Raw genomic sequence first — 24,898 nt, 5'->3', positions numbered from 1 at the left:
TACGTAATTTAACATACTTTTTGAAATATTTCAAAAACAAAACAAAACTATATCATAAATGCAGAGTATTGTTTTTTGCTGATGGTAATTTCTTTAAATGATTATTTAGATCCTAAAATCTTCTGGGACATGGGTTACAGACGTGTATCAGTGTAAAATTAGAAGTTTGTATTAATGTTCTGATGCCTTGCTAATTTAAGTAATGGAATTTAATATAACATCACAACTGTTCCTGTTAATGTCACCAAATTTCACTGTTATACATTTGTATTTGGCACAAGTTTATAATGCTTGAATGAACCATGCATGTTGTTTTTATTATCACAAAATATACACACAATTCAAACAACTGAAGAATGTAAAAGCAACATATGGCACCACACGTGTAAATATACTAAACATATTAATGTATCCAGAATTAAGGTCAAACGTCATATTAGTTGTGTAATAAATGTAATAAAAAAGGCAATAATTCACATTAGCTGTGCGGCATGTGTGTCAGACTGACAAGTGATTATTGTTGGTGCAGTGCAGGTGTAGTTTTCCTAGGTAGAAATATTTATTTCATTTTTGAAATATAAATATAGTTTTTTTCATTGGTGTTTAAATTTATATCAACCTGAAAAAAATATTTATATCAAAATGAATTAAAAACATGAATTACCAGTCTTGTGAAATCCCATTTTAAACCTTAAAGGAGAAGAAACGTTATTTTCTCTATCAAATTGAGTTTCCTTCTCTGTTTGAACTTTTCCACATTATAAATAAAGGACATATTTTATTAATTAAAGAATATTTACCATAGATTAGAATATACATGTTTATGAAAATAACAATATCATACCCGAGTTTAATTTACTCGCTACCACTGTACTGAATTGTTTTTACGAAACTGTATCGCAATTTGACTCTGCGCAGTAGCCTAGTTTGCTATCAGCCAAAATAAAAAAAGTTCGATTGGTTTATATTTATTTTATTCATTGACTGTATTATGCAAAATTCATCATACTAAAATGTTCAAATTGAAAAAAGAAATTTACTTAAACTTTCATGTATTATTATTGGGTTGTCAAACATGAAAAAATATCAAAATATATGTTCTTCTTCATTCAGTTTCTCCAAATACCAATATACACTAATGGCACTTTAATTCCTGAAAAACATAAGAAAAAAAATAAATACACAAATATGTAACTGAACCAAAATTATTTTGGCAAAATATCGGATTGAATTTATTAATTTGGAATTTGTCCGTTAACATTGTATATATCTAATTTTAGTAAATCTTACTTAAAGCCATACCATTAGCATAGTTATATTATTTTATACCTGGGACATTTTGTATGTTTAGTCAGAAAATTCTTTTTGAACAGTAAAATTACAATAGGAAAACAATGTTTTTCTGAGATGTTATGAGTACTTACTTGCACTTAGGGTCTGTTCCACAGTCAAACATTGCTCGGTCATATTTTTTGCAGGTACAGGTGATACATCCAAGTGTATATGATTCGCCAATCTCATAAATTTTGAAGGAAGGTATTTGCCTGATACACTCTGTACATAAAACATAGTTTTTTAATAAATATCTTACATATTTTATCCCATATGGTTTTTATGCTCTTTATGTAACAGCAACTTATGTTTAGTTCACGAAATCGACAGTGTTTTGTTTACCTGCCAGAGTTTACTAAACATGAGAATGATTGACATAAGTATAATGTGATTACTATCACAATAGAACAATGACAGATAATAGCAATAAGCTGTCTCCTGTGTACATATTAAAAAAAAACACTTTACTTAGTGGTAAAAGTCACTAAAATCAGAATTTGACATTTTCTTGTAATTTCTAGGTTACTGTATATTTTCTCTTGAACAGAAGGGTGGAATCTAAATATTTCAATCATTTACTCACGCAACATTTTAATAAATGGTATACGGTATACCGAAACCTTAGAAAATGGTGTGTAAAAAGTGTATGAAATGCCTTAACCTTTCGTCTGCATGCGGCAAGTGATTCTGCCTTTGCGACCAGTGAAGACCAAGATCAGTCTGCACATGTGGTCTGCACTGTTCGCTATTCAATCAGTAAATTTTCAGTGAGCACCCCTTCAAATAATAGTTTAAACATAGTTTATTTCAAACAAAATTGCAATATTTACAATTCATGATACATGGTACATAAGATAATGCCTGAAAAAGGATCAGAGCCGAAAGCAACAGCTTATAGAGGTCTTCTCCTACAGAAAAATATTGTTGTAGGTACAGTACGGCAGTGTTTATGATCTTGTCTGAAATATTATCTTTAAGCAATATAATAAATCTCAGCGCTTAGTCAAAGAACTATATATAAGAACAATATCAATAAAGGGGTACAAAAGTGAAACAAGCACCCATGGCTAGAGATATTAAATAATAAATGGTATTGCCCAAAGTGAATGACGGACCACATCTATTTTAGAATTTAACAGGCTAAGGGTTAAGGTACATAATACGAAGCTTTTGATATGATATGAGATCTTTTGCTGTCGTTGCTCTATTGTGACCACATCATCCCAATACCAAACTGAGCTTGTTATTTTTCTCGCATTTGGTATTTTTATAATATTCTTTTTAAAAGTTATAATATAGCAGTGTGTTACAGCACAACAGTTGAACTAACGCCGGAGTTTGCTTTTCTACACAATTTCTAGACCACAGGAAGAAAAACGACTAGCACCTACAGATTTATTTTATTCTAATTAGTTTACAAGTCACAATTTCTAGTCTTTTCCGAGGGGTGGCTTTGAGAGTGATTAAAATGACTTCAATACTTCACCATAGTCGAGTTGAAATCAATTAGCACGTTTATTTGTAAGCTGTAACAGTAACTACCAAGTCATTTGTGAATGAAATGAATTCCTAATTTTCCAGTACAGGCGATGAATTAGATAAAACATCAATATTTGTTCTGTGAGCTGTATGTCTCACGGCAACATTTCACTTATTCATCTTGGGGCATGACTTTTGTTGACATATTATTCATCAGTGAGCCTTGCTATGACTTACTTAACGACAAAAACAGAAAGTTCTAAACTCAAACAAATCAACACCATTAAAATGATGGGTAGCTAGGATAAAGAAATTTCTGTCTATCACATGGTATTGCACATTATGCTGTAAATGGTGTACAAGTACCGAAATCTTAAGAAAATACTGAAAGCTCAGCTTTATGTATCCATTAACAGTTTTTGCTTAATTAAGTAACAAAGGTTTTACATGGATCATATATCTAGAAGCGATTTATCGGAAGAAACTCAAATATACTTTACTAATAAGAGAATAGATTCAAAAATACATGACAATATGAAATATGTAAACGTACTTCTCGTCTCCTCAGATGCTTTTGATGTCGACATTAGGAGAACAAACAGAATCACCACAATTTTCATGCTCATTTTTTGTCTGCAGTATTGTATCTAAATAATAAACAAAAATTTAAGAAATATCATTCATTGATGTATTTAAAATTTACAAATAGAAAAAATAGAGTTTTTTCTTAATTAAAATCATTTTACAGAAATTTAATATAAAATGTACGCTTTGATGACATCTGCTTTCATAACATATTGTTTAAATCTACTGATGCTTCAGTTATTCAATAAATCGTCAAGACAACGCAAAATGAACGCATGATCGTCTCTTATTTGTACCCCTCTGATCCGGACTTTTTTTCTAAACCGACCGCTACAGCAGCTTGCGATCAATCTTAATCTATTCGTATTGTGAAAACACAGTTTAACGATTTACTACAAAATTTACTCTTCTATCCAGTTTGGGTAATTTTCACCTAAGGTTTATTTAGCGATTTCGTTGTTATCATACATTACTATACAGCCTCGTACGAAGTTGCAGATAGTTTGAATTCACGAGGAGCATTGTTCGCAAATAAGAGTGTAAATAAAACCACCATGAATTTTACTCAATCCTCAGTAACTTATTAAAATAGCAGTTTTTTTTTTAAAAAAAATGAATATTGAATAAACAAAATATCAATCGCTAGTATTTTGCTTACCTTAATTGTTGTTAAGTAGAATGTATATAGTTAGCGTCCACGAGTTTCGTTTGATGTCTGACAATGTTTTATGTACATTCACCCTGTAGACAATGTAATTATACTACAGCTGAATAAATCCCTGGAGTCGGACGGCAGATGTTGCCAGTTTGTGATTCCAGGGCTTTTCATTAACATTTTCATTTTCAAATGACATTTTGCTGTCAATTTATTCCTACATTAGTTCATTATTGTCGGCAAAACATGTTGGTGTCCACCTGTTGACTCCGTCCAGAAAAGTATATATAATATGCGATGATATCAGTAATGATGTAACGACGGAACAGTTGTCCATTTAAGGATGGCTAGATGAAATTCGTGCATGTATAATAAATGAAGTTTTACCGAGTCATTGAAACCTAAAATTGTCCACGGAATTCTACATTATACTGCTAATATATCTCGTTTCGCTGGCATCAAATTGCATGATTTTGGCGAAAAGGTTGTTTGTAGGGTAGTAAGTTTATGGATTAAAAGGCAAAAGTTCTATACTGATAAAACAGCTGACAGCCAAAATTATAATTATTTATCTTAGTAAAATCATTAACTTGTTATATTAGGCAAAATTCATGAGATATGACAGGCTCTAATTGCGGTAATGTAGTTACCATCTGTATATAAGATACACTAAATGTCAGAAGCACTGATCTTCGTGCGTTTTAACAGCCTGATGTTATTTAAATCTAGACGGTAACTACATAACCACAATATATTCCTTACAATTACATTTTTTTTCTTCATTTCAAAATGATTTATTTGATGTACATGTTATATCTTATCCTTTTAAAATGTTAAATCTCTTAAACGACAAAATCGTCAACTAACGACGACTGTTGGAACAGCAAACTTCGGAGAAAAATGCACATTTTTCATATGACGAAGTGACGTACCGGGCACAAGATTTATGGAAAATGGTAAACATCAGCTGTATATAGCTTCATCTAAACTGTAACTACAGAACTGTGTTTAAAAATAAATGCAGACAGGTTATACATATTGCTTATAATTTTTGTTGTTAATTTAAGAATTACGCAAATGTGTTTATGCTTACAGAAAGCAAAGTAAATATATAGAATTGAAACTCGGATGCTAAAAATGGTAAGACCAAATTGTTTTTAAAAAAATAACTATTCTAACAGGTATACTTAGATTTCGAACCAATCCACGCGTAATGACATTATACTTAACAAAAACAAAAAAAAAAAAAAAGATTAAAGTGGGGGCCAAAGGATACAATGGTTTTCGTGATGCGCTAATTAAGATTCTGTTTTGCACCTTGAAACTGTTGTAAGGCTTCAACTTTCTTTATATAAAATTTGGGATGTGTTTAAGCTATCTCAGTTCTCTTGTTTTATTTAAACTTCTTTGAATTTTAAACATAAGTATATAATATTTAAATAAACTTAGACAAACGTAGTTTAAAATGCGTTTTCGTTTCTATCAGTAGTTTTATTCATATATGATTGATATCTTAGAAAATATTCACACGAAAAATGAAAGTGCATTTTTTTCTCATTTTATTGGCGATACAATTTAATGACACAAAGTGAAGGTGGGTTCAGGTTATGGAAATTCGTTGTAACAATTAATATATACAGACATTTACACACATATATAGGTAAAACATATAAATATCTATTTTTTACCTTCAAAAAGCACCACTTTTCCTACCCCGTTATATGATTACTCTATAAGCTCTATCGTTAAGTATTTGGAACTTTACCCTGCTTTTGTCAGAATATGGCACACAGCAGGAAAATATGTGACTCATAGTGCAATGATATCGATAGTACAGAGAATGGTTGAATTCTTTATTTTTGGTAACCATAATAAACAACTTAAAATAAAAATCTGAGCAAATGTAAGCATAATTTTGGGAATGGTCACAGATAGCTTAACATACTTGATACATATAATTATATCTGAAAATGTTAGATAAAAAACAATTAGCATTGAAATCCTGAAGCCATTTCATCTAAGCTTTGGCTTGTAAACGTATATCAACATACGTAAGAGTAAAATTATATCTGTTTTGATCAGTGCACTTCAGTTTGTATATCTGTATGTTTTGTGCTAACAGCTGCAAGGAGATATTTTACGTATCTTTTATGGCGGCACAGTCGACTATAATTAGTATATCTGCATGCATCACAGAAAAATAAAATGTGGTTTGTAATGTGAAACGTGGCATCTTGTAGGTTACCGGTAGTTTTGTACATCCGAAAACATTTAGATCGAAACATTTTGCAATGTTTGGTTGATGACACAATATATGAAAACAACAGTTGTAGTATTTCGTCCGCTAGCTTCCTGTGCACACTTTCTCCCGATAAGACTGCTTCTAAAGAAAGATTTTATTGCAGTACACATCGCACATTAGCATATGTAGTGTAATGTTTTATGAAAATATCGTCTAATTTTTACTGACACACTAGGACGACAACGAGAATTTACAGGACGGACGCCATATCATCGAAATATTGCCTGCTTCTTTTCAAGTGTCAGCTATTATAGACTGTGTTTTTTCCATAAATTTTTCTCTGTGCTTGTCAGGTGGGCCTGTTAGTGCCATAGATCTTCAGAAGTTCTTTTAGTCTGCCATTTCGCAGTCATGTAAAGTGTTTTCGAGGAGCCTCTTCTGAAAAAGGTATAAGTGGTAATCTTGATATGCGATTTTTCTTTTATCCTTACTAAAAATAAACTTAGAATGACATTAGAAATAAGTAACTGTTGAATATAATCAAGCAGGTATTTCTCATACATTGGTACTGCTTAGAAAATGGTTTAAAGTTATACAATTAACGTACGTTCTGAATGCATTGAAGATGCATTGAGCATGAAGATGGTTTTATCCACATGCACACCCGTATCTGTACGAGGGCTCATGAAGTCTTCTACCACCATCAACATTTGGAGTGTCCCTAGATTACCTAAAATTGTGTCTATTTGACTTAGAATCAAACAAAAATACTTCAAAAATCTATTTGATTATCAAATTTTACATTACCTTCTATATATGATAACCATCACCAGCATAACAACAAGGACAAAAACTAAAGCTCCAGTAATAGTACCTAGTATGATGCCCACACGTTTACCTGTAGTGCTCTCAGTTGTCCCCATTCCTGTAAGTAAAAGTGTATAATAACATGTGAATATCGACACAGTTACATCGATACACGAATGGATTTATGCATTTTGTTTCCTTCGTTTACTATGTTAACTTTAATTTAAATTTTGACATATACACAATTTGAATACATTTTGAAAGAAAAGACGTTCTGATAGTGACGGTTTATGAGTTTTAACTGAAACATTGACTCTGCAGATTCCTTCTGTTCCATACCTAATTTAATCATTATAATTGTCACACTATACCAGAACTGTTTTGTTTTTCTGTATATGTCTGTTGATTAATCCATAAGAAAATATATGCTAATATTTGATCAGTCTTAAAGTCAGATGACATGCAAAATAAAGTTTCCTAATTATAATAGTCATTTATCAATTCAATTTATTTATTCCATTTAAGGCATTGTACTCAATGTTCTATTATTTTCTAATCCTTTGAGATTATGGAGTACATAGAATTCCGCGTAAACCGGCGTTAAGGGAGTGAGGGGTGTTGCTCAACTCATTATCTCTTGTGAACAGACTGTCAAAATCGTGTCTGCTATTATTTTGTCTGATTGCGTTCTTTGGCTCCGAGGTACATTTAAACAGATGTTATTGGTTTGAACCGCCTACTAAATAAACCTATGATGTGTTTGATCCTGATCTATTAGATCATTTGGGAAGTAATTATTCTGAACCACCTTCTAAATAAATCTATGATTTGTTTGATCCTGATCTATGAGATCATGTGGGAAGTAATTATTCTGAACCGCATATTACACAAACCCATGAACTGTTTGATTTTGATATATCAGGTCAATGTGGAAATAACTATTCAGAACCAAACCCTACACAAACCAATGAACTGTTTAATCCTGATATATCAGGTCATTTGGGAAGTCAAAAGATCAGAGATATCTACAACAGATCTTAGTGTAGAATATGTTGTCCATTTTCAGTTTAAGGGTCTATTGTCTTCATCATAATACAAGACTTGTCTTTCTAGATGCTATCTATTTAACTAAAAGTTTACTGGTGCATGAAATTGAGTTTTAACACAAGCTGGCTTCTAAACAAGTCAAGGCAGGAAACAAACCTCATAACAGTGACGAAGAGTCTACAATCTACGATTGCATATTATTTCTGTCTCCTGATACGAAAACTTACGGGAATACCGTACTGTTCCAGATTACTAAATCCTACTGTACCATTGATAAAAGCTTAATTACTGGACATATTGCAGTAAACCTTTGACTTACTTGTGGTACTGGTTTGATATGTTACATTTGATTTTGTTGACGCATCCGTTATTCGTGTAGCTGTTGTTGAATTTATTTGCTGTAAAGACGAATTGTCTTTTTTAAAAGGAATGCATTAACATTGATTGTGTAAATATGTAGTCCTATAAAAGTGTTTGCTAAAATACTTTTTGTTGAAAAATGAAATATAATTATTACATTTCCCAAAATACTGATTTCGAGATGACAACAATGATTAGAAATGGGTAAAACGCCAGAAACGATTTTAAGATTGTGAATTAACATTGTACATGGCTTTTACAAATATTTATTTTTGGTTTTAGCCTAGTACATTGTACTAATAGCTTATATAGCTTATAGGTAAATTACAAAACATAATGAACAGTTACCTTCAATATAGAAACGCGGTAAATGTGCACGTGAATGTAAAACTTACTTCTGTTGTTTGAATGGAAGTTGATATTGAAGATTTCGTCGAAGACATTGCAGTCGTTGAAAATGACGTTACATTCGCAGTGGTTGTGCTATTGTTAACTATAAAGAACACGAAAAAATGTTGATACTATTATTGTTGTTTTAAGCAAATACATAAAAATGCATTTTCAAGTGTAGATAATGTAATCCTTATTGTCTATTGATTAACCAACAAGAGAATATATATTAATATTCAATCACTTTTTATGTCAGATGAAATTGTGAAATTCCATTTCATATTTATAAAAGTCACTTTTGAATTCTAATTATTTATTCCGTTTAAGGCATTGGTATTGTCGTCATGTACCCCATGTTGTTATATCTTCTAACCCTTTCAGATCATGGATTACATTCAAGTGAGTGAGTGAGTGAGTTGGGTTTTACGGCGAATCGACACAAAATGGTCATATATCGCCATTCAAAGCTGAATTTCTGGAAGTATTGCAGTAACCCCTTGACTTACTTGTGGTACTGGTTTCATATGTTACATTTGATAACGTTGACGTATCTGTTATTCCTGTAGATGTTGTTGAGCTCATTTGCTGTAAATACGAATTGTCTTTAATACATTGATTTTGTAAATATTTAGTCCTCTAAAAGGTTTTGCGAAACACTTTTTGTCGAAAAAGGAAAAGTAATTAAATTACGTTTCCCAAAACACTGATTTAATTTTAATATTTGTGTCATCGTCGTTTGCTATATTTAGTGTTTTCACAAATATTGTGAGTAAAGGAAGATTACAACTTGTACATTGTACTAATAGCTTATATAGTTTATAGGTAAATTACAACACATAATGAACAGTTAACTAAAACAAAAAATGTGGTAAACGTGCATGTGAATGTAATACCTACTTCTGTTGTTTGAATGGAAGTTGATATTGAAGATTTCGTCGAAGACATTGTAGTCGTTGAAAATGACGTTACATTCGCAGTGGTTGTGCTAACTATCATGGACACGAAAAATGTTTATATTATTATTGGTTTTTCTTAAGCAAAATACATAACAACACATTTTCAGGTGTAAATAATGTAATCCGCATTGTCAATGTTTGATTAAAATTTAGAAGTATCTATGGTAACAAACTTGTTAAGGCTGGAAACAATTAAGACCGCATTTATATAAAATAAATTTAATGCCTAGTTTTATGGTTTTCTGAAACAAATAAATGAAATTATTTTATTACAGAAAAGCAGGTCTTAGAAATGTCCTATAAAACTTCATATTAGGCTTACCGTGTATCGGTAGTGGTATGGAATATGCAAAATCGACACCGGTATTATTGTTTCCACCATAATTGTATAGCTGTAAATATGCAAATACATTAAGCCAATTTGATCAGTCAATGGAAGAGAGAATTGGAGAGCGAGCGAGTTAATATTCCCAGATATATGATATAGATATATTGCCTTGTGACAAAAATCTTAAAAACCCACATTTTAGATCGAGTTGATCTTTGGTCTTTTTCTATTAAAATGCAAAATTACGCAAGAATTCTAAGTATAAAACTTTTACCGTAGAAATTACAGGACATGAATTTTCTTTTACAGTTTTTGGAAATCTAAGTATCTTAAACCCCAGCAGGAAATTTACAAAAACTGTTTTAGAAGAGACCATTCAGGCATTACGTGAAGACGCTTTACATGATAGAAAATTCATTTTCTGACGTTTATTTGTCTTTCGCAGGAATTGGCTTAAAATTATCATTAGTATTCTGTAATATTGTATTTTTTTTCTAGGGAATTCTCAAAACATAAAAGAAACGTGTATCAATTCAAATATGGGTTTTATTCGAATTTAACTAGCTACACGATACAATTTCTGATTAAGACAACAAAACGAGCAAACGGAATCAGACTGTTAGTAATATAGTAATTCCAGTTAAGTTATAAAATATGGAAAGCGGTACCAGAAGAATCAAAATGAATACATCAAATTTTATCATATTTACTATGGTTCTCCTTGTATCAGAGAATCGACATATGTAAACAAGAAGCAATGTATATACATTCTCTGCTGAAATGTAATCAACTTTGATAATTTCAAAATGACGGAAATATGTGACAAACAATTCTAGTATCTTTAAACATAGGTTTCTTCTCATTTTTAACCAGTGTGACAGTAAAAATTTACCTTTATAACGACTTCCTCATCTATCGGTCCCTGTGCATACAGATATTGTTTGTACCATAAAAGGTACCATTCAGTACCCGCGAATTTAACAGGGTCTTTTGTTGTGTCTAAAGCCCTAAATGTAACCACGCCTTTGTTCGTATCCGATGTATGCAGTTCTGACAAAAAGAAATCAAGCAATTTTGACAATAAATATTTGGTGGCTTTGCCAAACTCAATACAATATTTCATTGTAGTTTATAACTATTCTTTTAAAAGATGTTTTATGATAGATACTTTTATTCTTCCAATAGTGAAGAGTACAACACATATACAATTATTTACCTAATACATACATCCAACGCAAAAAAAGCAATATCGACATTTCGAACATTTGTACAAATTTCATTTTAATTTCAAAGGGCATAATACCGCTCACTAGGAAACGAAAATATTGATTCCTCACTCGAGAAACCTTGTACCAAGTGTTTGACTTATAAGAATAGTCAAAAAGTGAGATGAAGACGAAGCATGGGCAACCACAAAATACTTTCATTCACCGTAACGGGTGTCCTTGAGTTCATCAACAGAAGTTACTCGTTTAATATATATGTATTTAAAACAAAATCAACGAATATATTACGCTATTAATCTGCATACATATCAGCAAATCTTGAGCGAATGTAGACGAAAAACAAGATTTACAGGATGAAGAGATGCGGGATTATTCCAGAGAGTATTTAAGTAAATTCCAAGATAAACACACAGATTATTACCAAAACTTTTTCGAACCTTAAAACGAAAGCGAAACTCAAGATTTGCAGGTCTTAAAAGACTTGCAAAAGGGATACACATATATCAAGATAGTAGAATAAACAAGAGGCCCATGATGGTCCTGAATCGCTCACCTGCCCCCACATGAACTGAGTATGACGTCGTTTTTTTCTATTATTTTACATAGTGACCTAGTTTTTGAGCTCATGTGAACTACTTCTGAACTTGACCTAGATATCATCAAGATAAAAATTCTGACCAATTTTCATGAAGATCCATTGAAAAATATGGCCTCTAGAGAGGTCAAAAGGTCTTTCTATGTCGAGACCTAGTGACCTAGTTTTTGACCGCAGTTGACCCGGTTTCAAGCTTGACCTAGATATCATCAAGATAAACATTCAGACCAACTTTCATGCAGATCCCATGAAAACTATGGCCTCTAGAGTGGTCACAAGGTTTTTCTATTATTTGACCTACTGACCTAGTTTTTGACCACATGCAACCCAGTTTCCAATATGACCTAGATATTATCAAGATGAACATTCTGACCAATTTTCATGCAGATCCCTGAAAAAAATGGCCTCTACAGAGGTCACAAAGTTTTTCTATTATTTGACTTACTGACCTAGTTTTTGACCGCACGTGACCCAGTTTCGAACTTGACCTACATATCATCAAGATGAACATTCTGACCAATTTTCATATAGATCCCATGAAAAATATGACCTCCAGGGAGGTCAGAAGAATTTTCTTTTTTTAGACCGACTGACCTAGTTTTGGACCGCAGTTGACCCAGTTTCAAACTTGATCTAGATATCATCATGGTAAACATTCTGACCAATTTTCATGCAGATCCTATGAAAAATATGGCCTCTACAGAGGTCACAAGGTTTTTCTATTATTTGACCTACTGACCTAGTTTTAAATTGGACGTGACCCAGTTTCAAATTTGACCTAAATATCACCAAGATGAACATTCTGACCAATTTTCATGCAGATCCCATGAAAAATATGTCCTCTAGAGAGGTCACAAGGATTTTCTATTATTTGACCTACTGACCTAGTTTTTGATCGCAGTTGACCCGGTTTCAAACTTGACCTAGATATCATCAAGATAAACATTCTGATCAATTTTCATGCAGATCCAATGAAAACTACGGCCTCTACAGAGGTCACAAGGTTTTTCTATTATTTGACCTACTGATCTAGTTTTGGACCGGACGTAACCCAGTTTCAAACTTGACCTAGATATCATCAAGATGAACATTCTGACCAATTTTCATGCAGATCCCATGAAAAATACGACCTCCAGAGAGGTCACAAGGAATTCTATTATTTGACCTACTGACCTAGTTTTTAAGGGCACGTGACCCAGTTTCAAACTTGATTTACATATCGTTAAGGTGAACATTCAGACCAACTTTCATGAAGATCTTGTGAAAAATATGGCCTCTAGAGAGGTCACAAGGTTTTTCTATTTTTAGACCTACTGACCTAGTTTTTAAAGGCACGTGACCCAGTTTCGAACTTGACCTACATATCATCAAGGTGAACATTCTGACCAACTTTCATAAACATCCCATTAAAAATGTGACCTCTAGAGTGGTCACAAGCAAAAGTTTACGGACGCACGGACGACGGACGCAGCGCGATCACAAAAGCTCACCTTGTCACTTTGTGACAGGTGAGCTAATAAAAAAAAAGAAGAACGTTTTTCTTTAATAAAATATTATAAAAGCCGAGTTAGCAGCTGCCAACTTTCGTTTGTATTCTTCCGATTCGAAGAAATCTTTCAAAACGAATAGAACACATGCAAGCTCTTAAAAATAAGTTTTGAATTAAAGAAATAAGGCATAACAATAAAAAATATAATTAAGTTCGAAAATATATAATTTAAAGCAAACAATAATCACCTAGAAAATGGCTTTTCATATCTCCATACACAAAGTGAAACTGGATTAGAGAGGCATTGGTGGGCACTACAGCTATTATTCCACGTTGACCTGAATAAATAACAAACAAATATTTTATTTACATTTTGTGCGGAAACCCATTTTGAAATCATTTATCTGCTTGTTTTATGTAAAGATACTTTAACAATTTACTTTCCAGTTTACCGCCTCGGTAGCCTAGTGGTAGAGCGTCCGCTTTGAGTGCGGGTGGTCGTGGGTTCAATCCCCGGCCGCGTCTTACCAAAGACGTAAATATGGTACTAAGCAGTTTATACTAAATGAGTCATATCGTGCTGTTTAAAAATGTTTTAATGCGTGTATACCATATTCAGTATTTATTTTAATAAGTCTTACACTTCAACGTAGAACAAATATGTCTAAATTGAAATATATTTTTGATAAGAATATTAAATTATATTTGATATTCTTTTACGTTAAAGTGTATCTAACTATTTTATGCTGCTATCTTTCATTACATCATTGAAAATAATAAAATAATATATTCATGTGAGAATTTTGTCATTGCATTTATCTGTAATACAAATAGTGATGATACGTCAATGGCCTTACCTTTTTCTACGATGATGTCATAAACTCCTTCTACTATATTACATGTTGTATTAGTTCCCCCGCACACACCACATCCATCACGCCGTGTATTTCCGGTTTTATTGTCACAACCAAATAACTATGTGTTTCACAAACAGTAAATGATACATAAATAAACTATAATGTAGATCTAACCATCAAATATAAAAACAAACTAAGCAGGAAAGAAAAGATAAGAAATTAGTCCGTAAATTTACGTTATAGGAATTCATCTTTGTTGTTGCAAAAAAATCCGTTCACCATGTTCATTGTATATCTTTAATACAAGCGTATAAAACAAACAAATGTTTCAATTATATATTTACTAGTACATAGATGACTTTTAGATCAAAACTAAATACACGAAAAACACTACACTGTACTTACATAACAATAACCCTGAACACATCTTCCAAACATCCCTGATTTTCTGGGTAAATTGTTTTTCTCAACAAATGACGACAGTTGGTTAGATGTACACGGAGTTCCATCAGGTATTATACCATGTCTTTTATTTCCTCCACCTGTATAATTACCAGCCTTGTCACATTTAACTTCACACTGCCCGTGATCTGTAACAAAAACAAAAAAGCAATTCACCATTTATCATCTTTTTTTGCAGTAACTCTATTCACTTCACTTATGTGTGTCGGTAGGTACAGTTCGATTACTAGGTCATACGTGTTTACACGTTTTCAAACCAAAATTTCTCTGCTTACAAAATGACCTTTTCTAATTTTTGATTATGTTTTGTTTTAGCTTGAGCTCACGTTTTTCATATACTAGAAACATTAAAATATAGAAGCCGGAGTTAAGTTTACAAAACGCAATCTTTAATGTTTACAAACATGATGTTTACAAAAACAAACTGTAAAAGTTATTCTTCAGATTAATAATAAAAATACGCTTATAAAGAAATATTTTTTTCTAGGATAGATGATAAAGAAACTATGAATGTTTTTTATTTAACGTCGCACCGACACAAATATAGGTCATATGGCGACTGTCCAGCTTTGATGGTGGAGGAAGACCCGAAACTATGAATAAACAGTTAATATCAAAGTAAACTAATGTTCTGAATCAAACACAGTCCCACTTTATACAATGTATTACTTGATTTCAGCGGTCAATGAGTGCATTGCTTTTTGTTTTTATGAACTTCAGTTCACCTACCATTCAAGTAGCTCAGGTATATCTATTCCTATATTTGAATAGTGAAACTAATATATTTGTTGGTACTAGAGTAATTTAATTGACGGATCCAAAGATTGCACTCAGACTGCAATTGTTTTTACTGCTCTATCTGATAATGAAGCTAGAGTTAGTTTACTCTGCGCCCTTATTGTTAATTTTGCATATCATTAAACGGCAGAAGAAGTCTTGTTTAACCCTTTTCATGCTGAACACGACTGATTCTGCCTTTGCGACCAGTGAAGATCATGATACGCCAGTCTGGTCACTATTATTTTGGTATGCATCCCTTTTAACAGTTAATGGTACTGTCCAAATTGAAAGGTGGACGAGTTCATTATCGAAATTTAGCAGATTAAGGGTTAAGTCTTACTGTTATTGCTGTATTCCCTCCCTGTATTAAGATAATTAGTCGAATTCTCTCCGATAGTTTCAAATACATTGTTTGTCTTCCAGTAGGTGCAGGTCTCGCCAGCCCGTTGCTTTATTAGCTCAGAGTTGCTAGTATTGTCACCTGCACAACCCTTCAATAAAACAATTTGCGATTTTGTCAAAGCAGAAAGATCTTTCAAAAAGTGCAGGTGTACTTTTGACATGATCGAGATTTTTTACTGTTGAAGACTATCTATATATCATACACATATTTCTACGTTTATAATAGTTCACACTCTTTGTTTTCCTAAATGAGGATCTGACTAAGATTTTCGTTAATATGGTATTATTACAATACCTCAAAGTTGCATAACTCGGCGTCAAACTCGTTTCCCTCACACCATGCACTGTTCTGTGGCCTAAAATTTGAATATAATCAGCAGCATATGAATGAAGAATACAATTGAAAGTTAACTATCTGAAACATTCACAATCAGTGTTAAGGGCAATAATGCAACAATTGTTCTTCTTTAAAGCTTTAAGTTAGAATTATTTTACTATTTTAAACAAGTGCGTGTTAGTGTAGATAATAAAAAACAAACGCTCACTTTGGACGGTTACAAGTTCTTTGTCTGTACCGTACACCGGTACCACACGTGCGGCTACATGTTGTCATAGATGTCCATGGCGACCAATTTCCTTTCACTTTGGTAAACAATGAGATGTCGAGACCTGTTTCCTTCCAGCTCATACATTTGTTGCCAACATATCGTGAAGAACACATCTGATAAGAGAAATACCAAAAAATTAAGATATCAAAAAGAAATATGCATGCACCAAATTTTTTTAAACATACGCACGTATGACCGAAGATACATATATTGTGCAACTAACATTTAAATCGTGCTAAGAACAAACAGATCAATATTTAACATTTTTTAAAAATTCATATAATTCGTAATAAATAAACTGTTACAAGGACAGCAAGTATAAAAAGTAAGCCCAATACTGAGGTCGCATGCTGCGATCGTGTTTAAAAATAAGATTGACAAAGCTGTTAGAACTTTATAAAGAAATAGACTGCTTGGATATCACCGGAAATAAACAAAAATGCTCAATATATTCTGACCATTTCGTCTCCACAGTAACTACCATCAGTAGGTGTGTTATGACTAAAGCTGACTCCATACCATGGAGAGGTCTGGTTCATGTTCACACACGTGTAAAACGGGCATGTCTTCTGTGAACGGAAAATATTGTCATTTTTATCAAAACTACTTTTAAGACAAAAGAAAGGTTACAGAAAGGAAGTGAAATGGGAGAGTATTTGAACAATTTTATATGAATACCCAAAATAGGAATTAGAAGTTACCTTTGTTACTTTACTGAAATGAAATATGATTTTAGATATGTCGTTTGTTGATATCCTATTGTAGTTTCTAATTAGTTGTTATAGATTGTACCTGTGAATTTGTTTTGTATCGGTATCCAGAGCCATGTTGGAATTCACAAATTTCGTCATCTGTGTACACCATTCCTAATTTAAACAAATGAGCCGTGCTATGGGAAAACCAACATAGTGGCTTTGCGACCAGCATGGATCCAAACCAGCCTGCGCATCCGCGCAGTCTGGCCAGGATCCATGCTGTTCGCTTACGGTTTCTCTAACTGAAGAAGGCTTTAAAAGCGAACAGCATGGATCCTGACCAGACTGCGCGGATGCGCAGGCTGGTCTGGATGCATGCTGGTCGCAAAGCCACTATGCTGGTTTTCTAATATAAAAAACTCAAATATAAACATTATAAACATGTTCTCATGCCAGTTCATGTTTTAGGAGAATGAATTGTCACTATCGTTATCATTTTTTAAAAAAAATCACGTCTCCTACATTTACAAGTTAGTACTGTACACTATCAATTATGAAAAACATTGTAAGTTACTTATTTCTGAAATACCTTTTGATGATCAGAAATTCACTATACAATGCAAGAGGTTACTGGCAACAATACAAACAAGTGGTATGTCCCCGTCGCATGTTATTTTAGCCCAGTATGTTAAATTGTAAATCTAATGTACAGGTCATACATTTGTGCGCAGACTGAACTATTCGTTTGTGGTTGCGAATTAATTATGATTGCGCCTTACTTAAAGTACTAATGATAAATATGAACAACGTTAACTTGGGAGCTGACTCACCTGGCCATGCCTCCGTAAGGTTGATTTTATTTCCTGCTGGAACATCGGTTCTAAAAACACAGGCTGCTGTAGCTTTACTGTAGATTAGAATAAAAACATGAGTCATTAGATGAAACTTTCAATAGTAACTGATAATGCTAACTAACTTCCACGACAAGTAAGTTTTTTAAATCTAGAAGAAAATGAACAACATATATGAGCCGCGCCATGAGAAAACCAACATAGTGGGTTTGCGACCAGCATGGATCCAGATCAGCCTGCGCATCAGCGCAGTCTGGTCAAGATCCATACTGTTCGCTTTCAAAGCCTATTGCAATTAGAGAAACCGTTAGCGAGCAGCATGGATCCTGACCAGACTGCGCAGATGCGCAGGCTGGTCTGGATCCATGCTGGTCGCAATGCCACTATGTTGGTTTTCCCATGGCACGGCTCATATTCACAACTCTTTTTCAAACAATAATACTGAGCAATTCAGAAAATGAAGCACTATGGAGATAGCCATTTTATACGCTTATGACGTTTCTTTTCCATGTCTTTATATTATAACGTATATTGTTGACCGATTTCATAAATGCTTTGACAAAATTGGGTTGTTTATAAGGATCTTAAGAAATACACTAACTGGGACAAGACTGTCTTCGCTTTAAAACGTTTCTTCAAAATTTATCTTGTAGATGTAACTAAAAGGAAACGACGTTGTGGGTGTCTTAAATGCCAAACGTTTGAAAAATGTTTATATTAAGCATTAAAAAAATATCTATGCTAAAACTGCAGCTGAAATTATTCTGATAATTCGAGAAAGACAACGAGTATATTAACCAATAGTCAAAGACGAACTGAAAACATCGTAATCAGTTTATATTTGATCATCTTTCGGCTCAACTTTATATAACAGTAAGTACTGTACTTTAATGCAGTTGATAGGAAAATTCATATGTACCTTAAAAGTTCTTTCATGGCGGCGACACCACAGCTGCTCCACCCCATTGTCTTACTTCCCATTATGCCATCATTTGGACTTGGACATCCTACATCACCATCATGGCCCATTCCCATACTGCAATGGCAGCAATAGCAAATTTGTAATTCTTACTTATTAAGTAATTTTAAAGGAGATAGGATAAATTAATTTTATTTAACAAAAATTCCATAGTATGTTGAAAATATTAAGATATAAAATGCGACATTTACTGATGTAGGTCATTTAATTTAGAAATAAAAATGTTTTTGATAACATGCAGAGTGTGCGGATGAATTTATTTTCTACTGCTAGATTGCCATTTCTTGCATGCGCCACAAAAATTAACATGAATACAATCAAAACTTTGAAAGCTGTCTAAAACATTTATCAACTCTCTCATAAAAGTTAATGCCAGTATCCTAGATTAATATTATAACCTATAGTAAAGTAAAGAAGTATAAAACTTATCAGATGATTAACTTAGGCCAGATAAGTTGTGTCCCTGGACCCTCAGCTGTGCGTTTTAGAAAACCTACTTTGAGTATAGAACTCTTACATGGGTGGAAGCCATCAAGCGGACTTGCGGAAGCTCAGCGGTTCTACCCTGGTACCCGTCAATGCCTGAAATTATGCCTGGCGGGGCAACTTCCGGTCTTTTACTACCATTTCAAACGATGATCTACATTTTTGTATGTGTGACTTTATACCTCGACTAAAACGTACATAAGAAATGGCGGTATGAAAGGCTTGAATTATAAATGGTTTACCTATGCCCAAGTTCATGTGCAGTGACAACATACTCCACTACACGTGTAATAGCAGAAACTGCACATTTTTCACCGTTCACACACATCTCCCCTGTGTTCGCCTTTCCGGAATAGCCCTCTGTATTCTTCTTTCTATAGCACAAAAATGCAAACATAAAACCTTTTTACAGGTAAGACTCCTGGTGTATATCAAATCCCTTAAGAAAAGAGAGCACTTTCATTTGTCCAACATAAAAAATACAAACAAAGTTATTTTGTATTCATTCATAAGAACAGTCATGTAGTCAGTAAAATATTAATTGTACAAAAAAATAATCATCCTGATTAGTCAACAGCAACAATTTCTTGTAGAAGTAGAAGGCATTTGATTTTTGCTTATGTTTTAAATGATAATATATCCATATCATTTGAGCATGATCTTTTTTATTCCAAGTGCCCCCGACTTAAGTAACACTGAATGTTTAAAGAATCATTTCATGTTTTATTTTTGGAGGCATAGCCCTTTTAAATGGAATTTAAGTGTATGTGGAGGTCAACAAAATTTAAGATTTAAGTTATAAGCAGCCTTGTTTGCCTTTCTTACAATTTTGCATACATGCAATAAAATTAAAACGTACCCAGTGAATAAATGAATGTAGTCATAATCTTTCCATAATCCCCTGGATTTAGCTTTAGAACATATACGGTATAATGTTGTGTCTAACACAGTGGATGGTACATACCATGTCTAATGGAAAGGAAAGTTCATAAAGCAGTAATATTACAATGACACTACATCGCAAACTCAGATAAAATGTCCTAGCAAAAATAACGCATCATGATTTTTTAGTAAAGTTATTGTTTTAATTACAACATGAACTGAAATAATTTGACATCATAAAAACCTCTAAGTAAATTTTCGAGTCGTAATTACAATAAAGAATAATGACGTCACAAACTCTCATTTAAATTATTGTCTTGGTAACAATGACATTAAGTATATTCATTTGAAACAATACGAAATTGTCAGTAAACCGTTAGCCATATGTTTTCTAACATGTTTTTCATAGAGTAAAAAGTCGAGATTATTGCATAAAATGTTTGGACCCGTTCACATCTACGCTTCACATATTCAATCAAAGTAACCAAAAGGAGTACACGAGAATGTCTTTATCAACTTTAACTAATATATTATTTAGTATATTTGAGTACACAAACCGGATTCCTTTCCCATAAAACGATTTCTTTTATTGCTATCCTAATATCACAACCAAACACATCTACCCGTCCCCACTCTGCCTGTACCTGAAAATAGCAGAGCATTGCACAAACATAACAATTCGTGTAAGCTTTCATAAACTGTATGAATATTTAATTTTACATTTTTTCTTTAACAATACATTGATCAAGTTTTAATTTGCATACCATCTGTTTAGGTACATGTATAGCTTAAATAGGAACATTCAATTATACATCTCTATGTGCACCATTATGATTTAAGTATAGACAGCATTCACATGCCTTACTTACCCCCATCCATTTAAGGGCCACTAATTCATACAATGATTCATTGGTACTATGCCCATTAGATCTTAAGTACGATATGTAGTCCTCATCTAAAATCACAACCGTTTCTATGGTGATCGTTTCAATATTACGCCTTTTCCTTCCAGTAATTGCTGGACCTGTAAAATAGCCAATTTATATTGAAGCAGGTCCGTTACGTTAATAGTTAGAATTTGAGCCGTGCCATGGGAAAACCAATATAGTGGCTTTGCGACCAGCACGGATCCAGACCAGCCTGCGCATCCGCGCAGTCTGGTCAGGATCCATGCTGCTCGCTTTCAAAGCCTATTGCAATTAGAGAAACCGTTAGCGAACAGCATGGATCCTGACCAGACTGCGCGGATGCGCAGGCTGGTCTGGATCCATGCTGGTCGCAAAGCCACTATGTTGGTTTTCTCATGACATGGCTTGCACATCAACAACTTTTCTTTTTATTTCAATTCACGAGTTTTCAGAGGTTAAACCGTGGTCAACTGTTTGCAATTTCACTAGCACAACGCCATATGGAACGTTGTGAAGTTACAATGCAAAAGTTGAAGTAAAAGTTGTTCCGTGAGATTTGTAGATTTTCTTAATTTTTTAGATCAAAATGTATATTTCTATATTCATCTGTGTCGTTATCGATGTAGGCGTATACGCAATCATTTAGATTATCTATATTCTTCTTCTCTGCGAAATCGTCCTTTATCTTTCATTTATCACTAAAACTTGAAAAAAAAGTATCGAAGTAGCTAGATCATAATGTATTACACATAACGGAAGAATGCATACTTACGCAAAGTACAAGTTAAGATGCGTAATATATGATAGAATAATATACTGTTTTGGAGATAATAAATGTCTGCAATATGGGGTTTTCTTTAGTAAATTACATTTTGATAAAGCGATAAATTTTGCGTTTTGATGGTTTAATTATAAAATGTGCATCAGTTTACAGGAAATATTTACACTGTTCCCGTTTCTTAAAACTTTATTTACATTTGCTTATCTGTTAATATTACCTTCCTGTTGGTGTGGTTTGTCAACAACATTATGTATAGCCCATACCTGAAAAATAACAGAATAAACAATATTCTTTAATTATAGCCGAGGCATCCATGACTGGGAAATTTGTTAAACATTAATACTTAATTATGAAGAAGCTGTCGAGCTGGCCCAGTTCTACCGAAGTGCCTTAGCTGTCTTAACTTTAGTTATTTACTTACATACTTTGTGCTTTGATTACTTAATGTTTACATCGTCACAAAACTGATACAAAAATGAATCATGAATAACAAAAGTTAAATCAACTTACCTCTAATAGGAAGAAATATACCAAATAAAGCTTGCACAAAAACATAAGTGTCCAAATTCCGTGTTCACTTCATATAGGCATTATCTTGACTTCCTGGTATGTGTATACGAAAAAGTGTTATTGTAGTTATATATAAACTCTTAACAAATGTATATGATTCATAGATCCTAAGTGTTTAATTTATGCAAGTGTGTCTCCATTCACTAAATAAGATGTATGTATTTTACGCAGCCAAATGTCAAAAAGGCATTTAATTAATCTGCCTGTTATCAATAAAAAGTGTTATGAGAAGAAACATTGAGTACAATTTTATACGAAAGCAATAGCTAAAACTCCCAGATTACAGCTGTGGAAGCTTATAAAAAAACACAAAACTTTTCGCCATTTTTACACACACTAATTAAACAAACAACACTATTTTAAAAAAATAGTCCCTACATATAACATAGCAAGTTAATACTGAAAATTTACGGTCGCATGATAACAATGTTAGAAATGTGAAACTTAAATATCACACCTTATTCTTTATTTGAACTAACAGTTTTGTTATGTGGTGCAAAAAGTTGTTTTAAATAAAATGTAGTTCGATATGCGTGAGAAGGTTGTTCAAAAGTACACATAAAGAAATATAGCATTAATTATGAGCGAATATATTGAAGCAGGTGATACGAATTTTCCATATTTTTAAACATTATACGTGGGAGTAGCTAATGCTTTTAACATTATTAACCAAACAGCTTAAGACTGACTCAAATGTGACCACAAAAAAGTTCAGTTTTTAGGACAAAAACAGAAGTTAAAGGTTACTAATATTCCGTTTCTTTCACCATTTGAGCCGCACCATGAGAAAACCAACATAGTGGCTTTGCGACCAGCATGGATCCATGTTGTTCGCTTTCAAAGCCTATTGCAATTAGAGAAACTGTTAGCGAACAGCATGGATCCTGACCAGACTGCGCGGATGCGCAGGCTGGTCTGGATCCATGCTGGTCGCAAAGCCACTATGTTGGTTTTCTCATGGTGCGGCTCATTTGATCTATTACATTTTCAAAGAGGTTTTAAATTCATTCGATTAGCACATGATGCAGTAATTTCCTTGATGTGAGAACTCCCATATTTTTGATACATAGTTAAACTTTTACACCATTTTAAACTTTTCTTTCTACCTTTCACGGAATGTCACGCATGTTTGCTAAAATGACTTTGTCAATAAACCGTGCTATATGAATGCATTTCGTTTAAAGATTTATGATTAATTTGCCCTAAATTTTGACACGTCTTCTCAATCTAAAAGTTCTGAATATGAATGAAGACCTTAAAAAAGTAGAAAACGTGTAAAATAATACATTGCTCTTAAGAATTTTCGCCTCGACTATTATTTGGCGATTTCAATAGACAAGTTTTAAAGAATTCACATTTTGTAGTTATTGGTACTACTGGAGATAACACGAGAATTTTGCATTCGTATGTCGTTCTGGTCGTGAAATTAGCGAAACAATTAAACCCCAGCGAATATACACAATTAACGTTCATGGTAAAATCCGTCAGAAATGAAATAATGTTTCTGGGGGTGGGAGTGGGGGTGGATGGTCGTTTCCTCCTTCATTATAACAAGTCCCTAAAAATTCCTTTAACATCCTTAACATAACATTCCATTGTATCACAGTAAGTTTAACCTGTAATGAATACCACTGAACAAATATATCTTTTCTTTCTGTAATATAATCTAATGATTTAGCTACTGTCCACTAGCGGTACGATTTTAATTCACTTTAAATATGCAGCTTGCTGATTTAAATTCTTACCTTCTTCGTTATTTCCGATCTGCGCAGATTTTAGATCTTGCTTCCTCACACTGAACAGTGACACTGAGTCACTTGTTCAAAAGAAATGAAATCATTTTGCAAGATGACATTAGATTTAATTATATTTTCTATACGTTACTTAAACTGCTTAAAGATCTTTTGATAAGCGATCATCAAATTACAGAATTAAAGTATAATAAAAGATGTTCTCATCCATACCCATATTGAGGGTACCTTATATAAAATATTTATGCTGTACAATAAAGTTATTTCACGTCTATTTGAGTAAAATGCATTTAATTTAAATTGCGCCTTTTTTTCATCGCTACGTGCTGACATTTTAATTACAAACTTGGCATATATAAACGAACGACAAAAACAAAATATAAAGTCATCTACGA

The 24,898-nt window shown here is 33.0% G+C and overlaps 1 protein-coding gene and 1 long non-coding RNA gene across 2 annotated transcripts; both read right to left on the bottom strand.

Moving 5' to 3' along the window:
• Window positions 1-963: 963 nt before the first annotated feature.
• On the bottom strand, window positions 964-4,529 carry LOC128558515 (uncharacterized). The gene is made up of 4 exons (XR_008371682.1): window positions 4,055-4,529; window positions 3,365-3,458; window positions 1,425-1,554; window positions 964-1,153 (listed from the first exon to the last, which is right to left on the bottom strand). It is a non-coding gene; the product is annotated as an uncharacterized LOC128558515 (long non-coding RNA).
• A 1,064-nt stretch (window positions 4,530-5,593) lies between these two features.
• LOC123554458 (A disintegrin and metalloproteinase with thrombospondin motifs 18-like) lies at window positions 5,594-24,898 on the bottom strand. The gene is made up of 25 exons (XM_045344627.2): window positions 24,498-24,898; window positions 22,693-22,785; window positions 22,400-22,445; window positions 21,363-21,517; window positions 21,051-21,137; window positions 20,471-20,580; window positions 19,854-19,985; window positions 19,066-19,182; window positions 18,126-18,202; window positions 17,393-17,466; window positions 17,059-17,169; window positions 16,538-16,713; window positions 16,288-16,348; window positions 15,931-16,081; window positions 14,754-14,938; window positions 14,349-14,466; window positions 13,740-13,829; window positions 11,074-11,231; window positions 10,176-10,245; window positions 9,795-9,886; window positions 9,404-9,482; window positions 8,903-9,000; window positions 8,467-8,545; window positions 7,101-7,218; window positions 5,594-6,731 (listed from the first exon to the last, which is right to left on the bottom strand). The coding sequence occupies exons 2-25, from the start codon at window positions 22,735-22,737 to the stop codon at window positions 6,656-6,658; spliced, it is 2,505 nt and encodes an 834-aa protein (XP_045200562.2). The 5' UTR covers window positions 22,738-22,785; window positions 24,498-24,898; the 3' UTR covers window positions 5,594-6,655.

The sequence above is a fragment of the Mercenaria mercenaria genome, chromosome 7 (genome assembly GCF_021730395.1).
Source record: "Mercenaria mercenaria strain notata chromosome 7, MADL_Memer_1, whole genome shotgun sequence".
NCBI lineage: Eukaryota > Metazoa > Mollusca > Bivalvia > Venerida > Veneridae > Mercenaria > Mercenaria mercenaria.
Note: the sequence above shows the minus strand (reverse complement) of the source record. Positions and strands in the feature narration are given on the sequence as shown.

What these genes read in the sequence shown, in the direction of transcription:
- LOC123554458 (XM_045344627.2), bottom strand. Translation starts at nt 22,737, where the DNA reads ATGTTTTTGTGCAAGCTTTATTTGGTATATTTCTTCCTATTAGAG. An exon ending in TGACATCATCGTAGAAAAAG is followed by an intron (nt 13,830 to 14,348) that starts GTAAGGCCATTG and finishes TTATTTATTCAG; the next exon opens with GTCAACGTGGAATAATAGCT. An exon ending in ATGAGGAAGTCGTTATAAAG is followed by an intron (nt 10,246 to 11,073) that starts GTAAATTTTTAC and finishes GCATATTTACAG; the next exon opens with CTATACAATTATGGTGGAAA.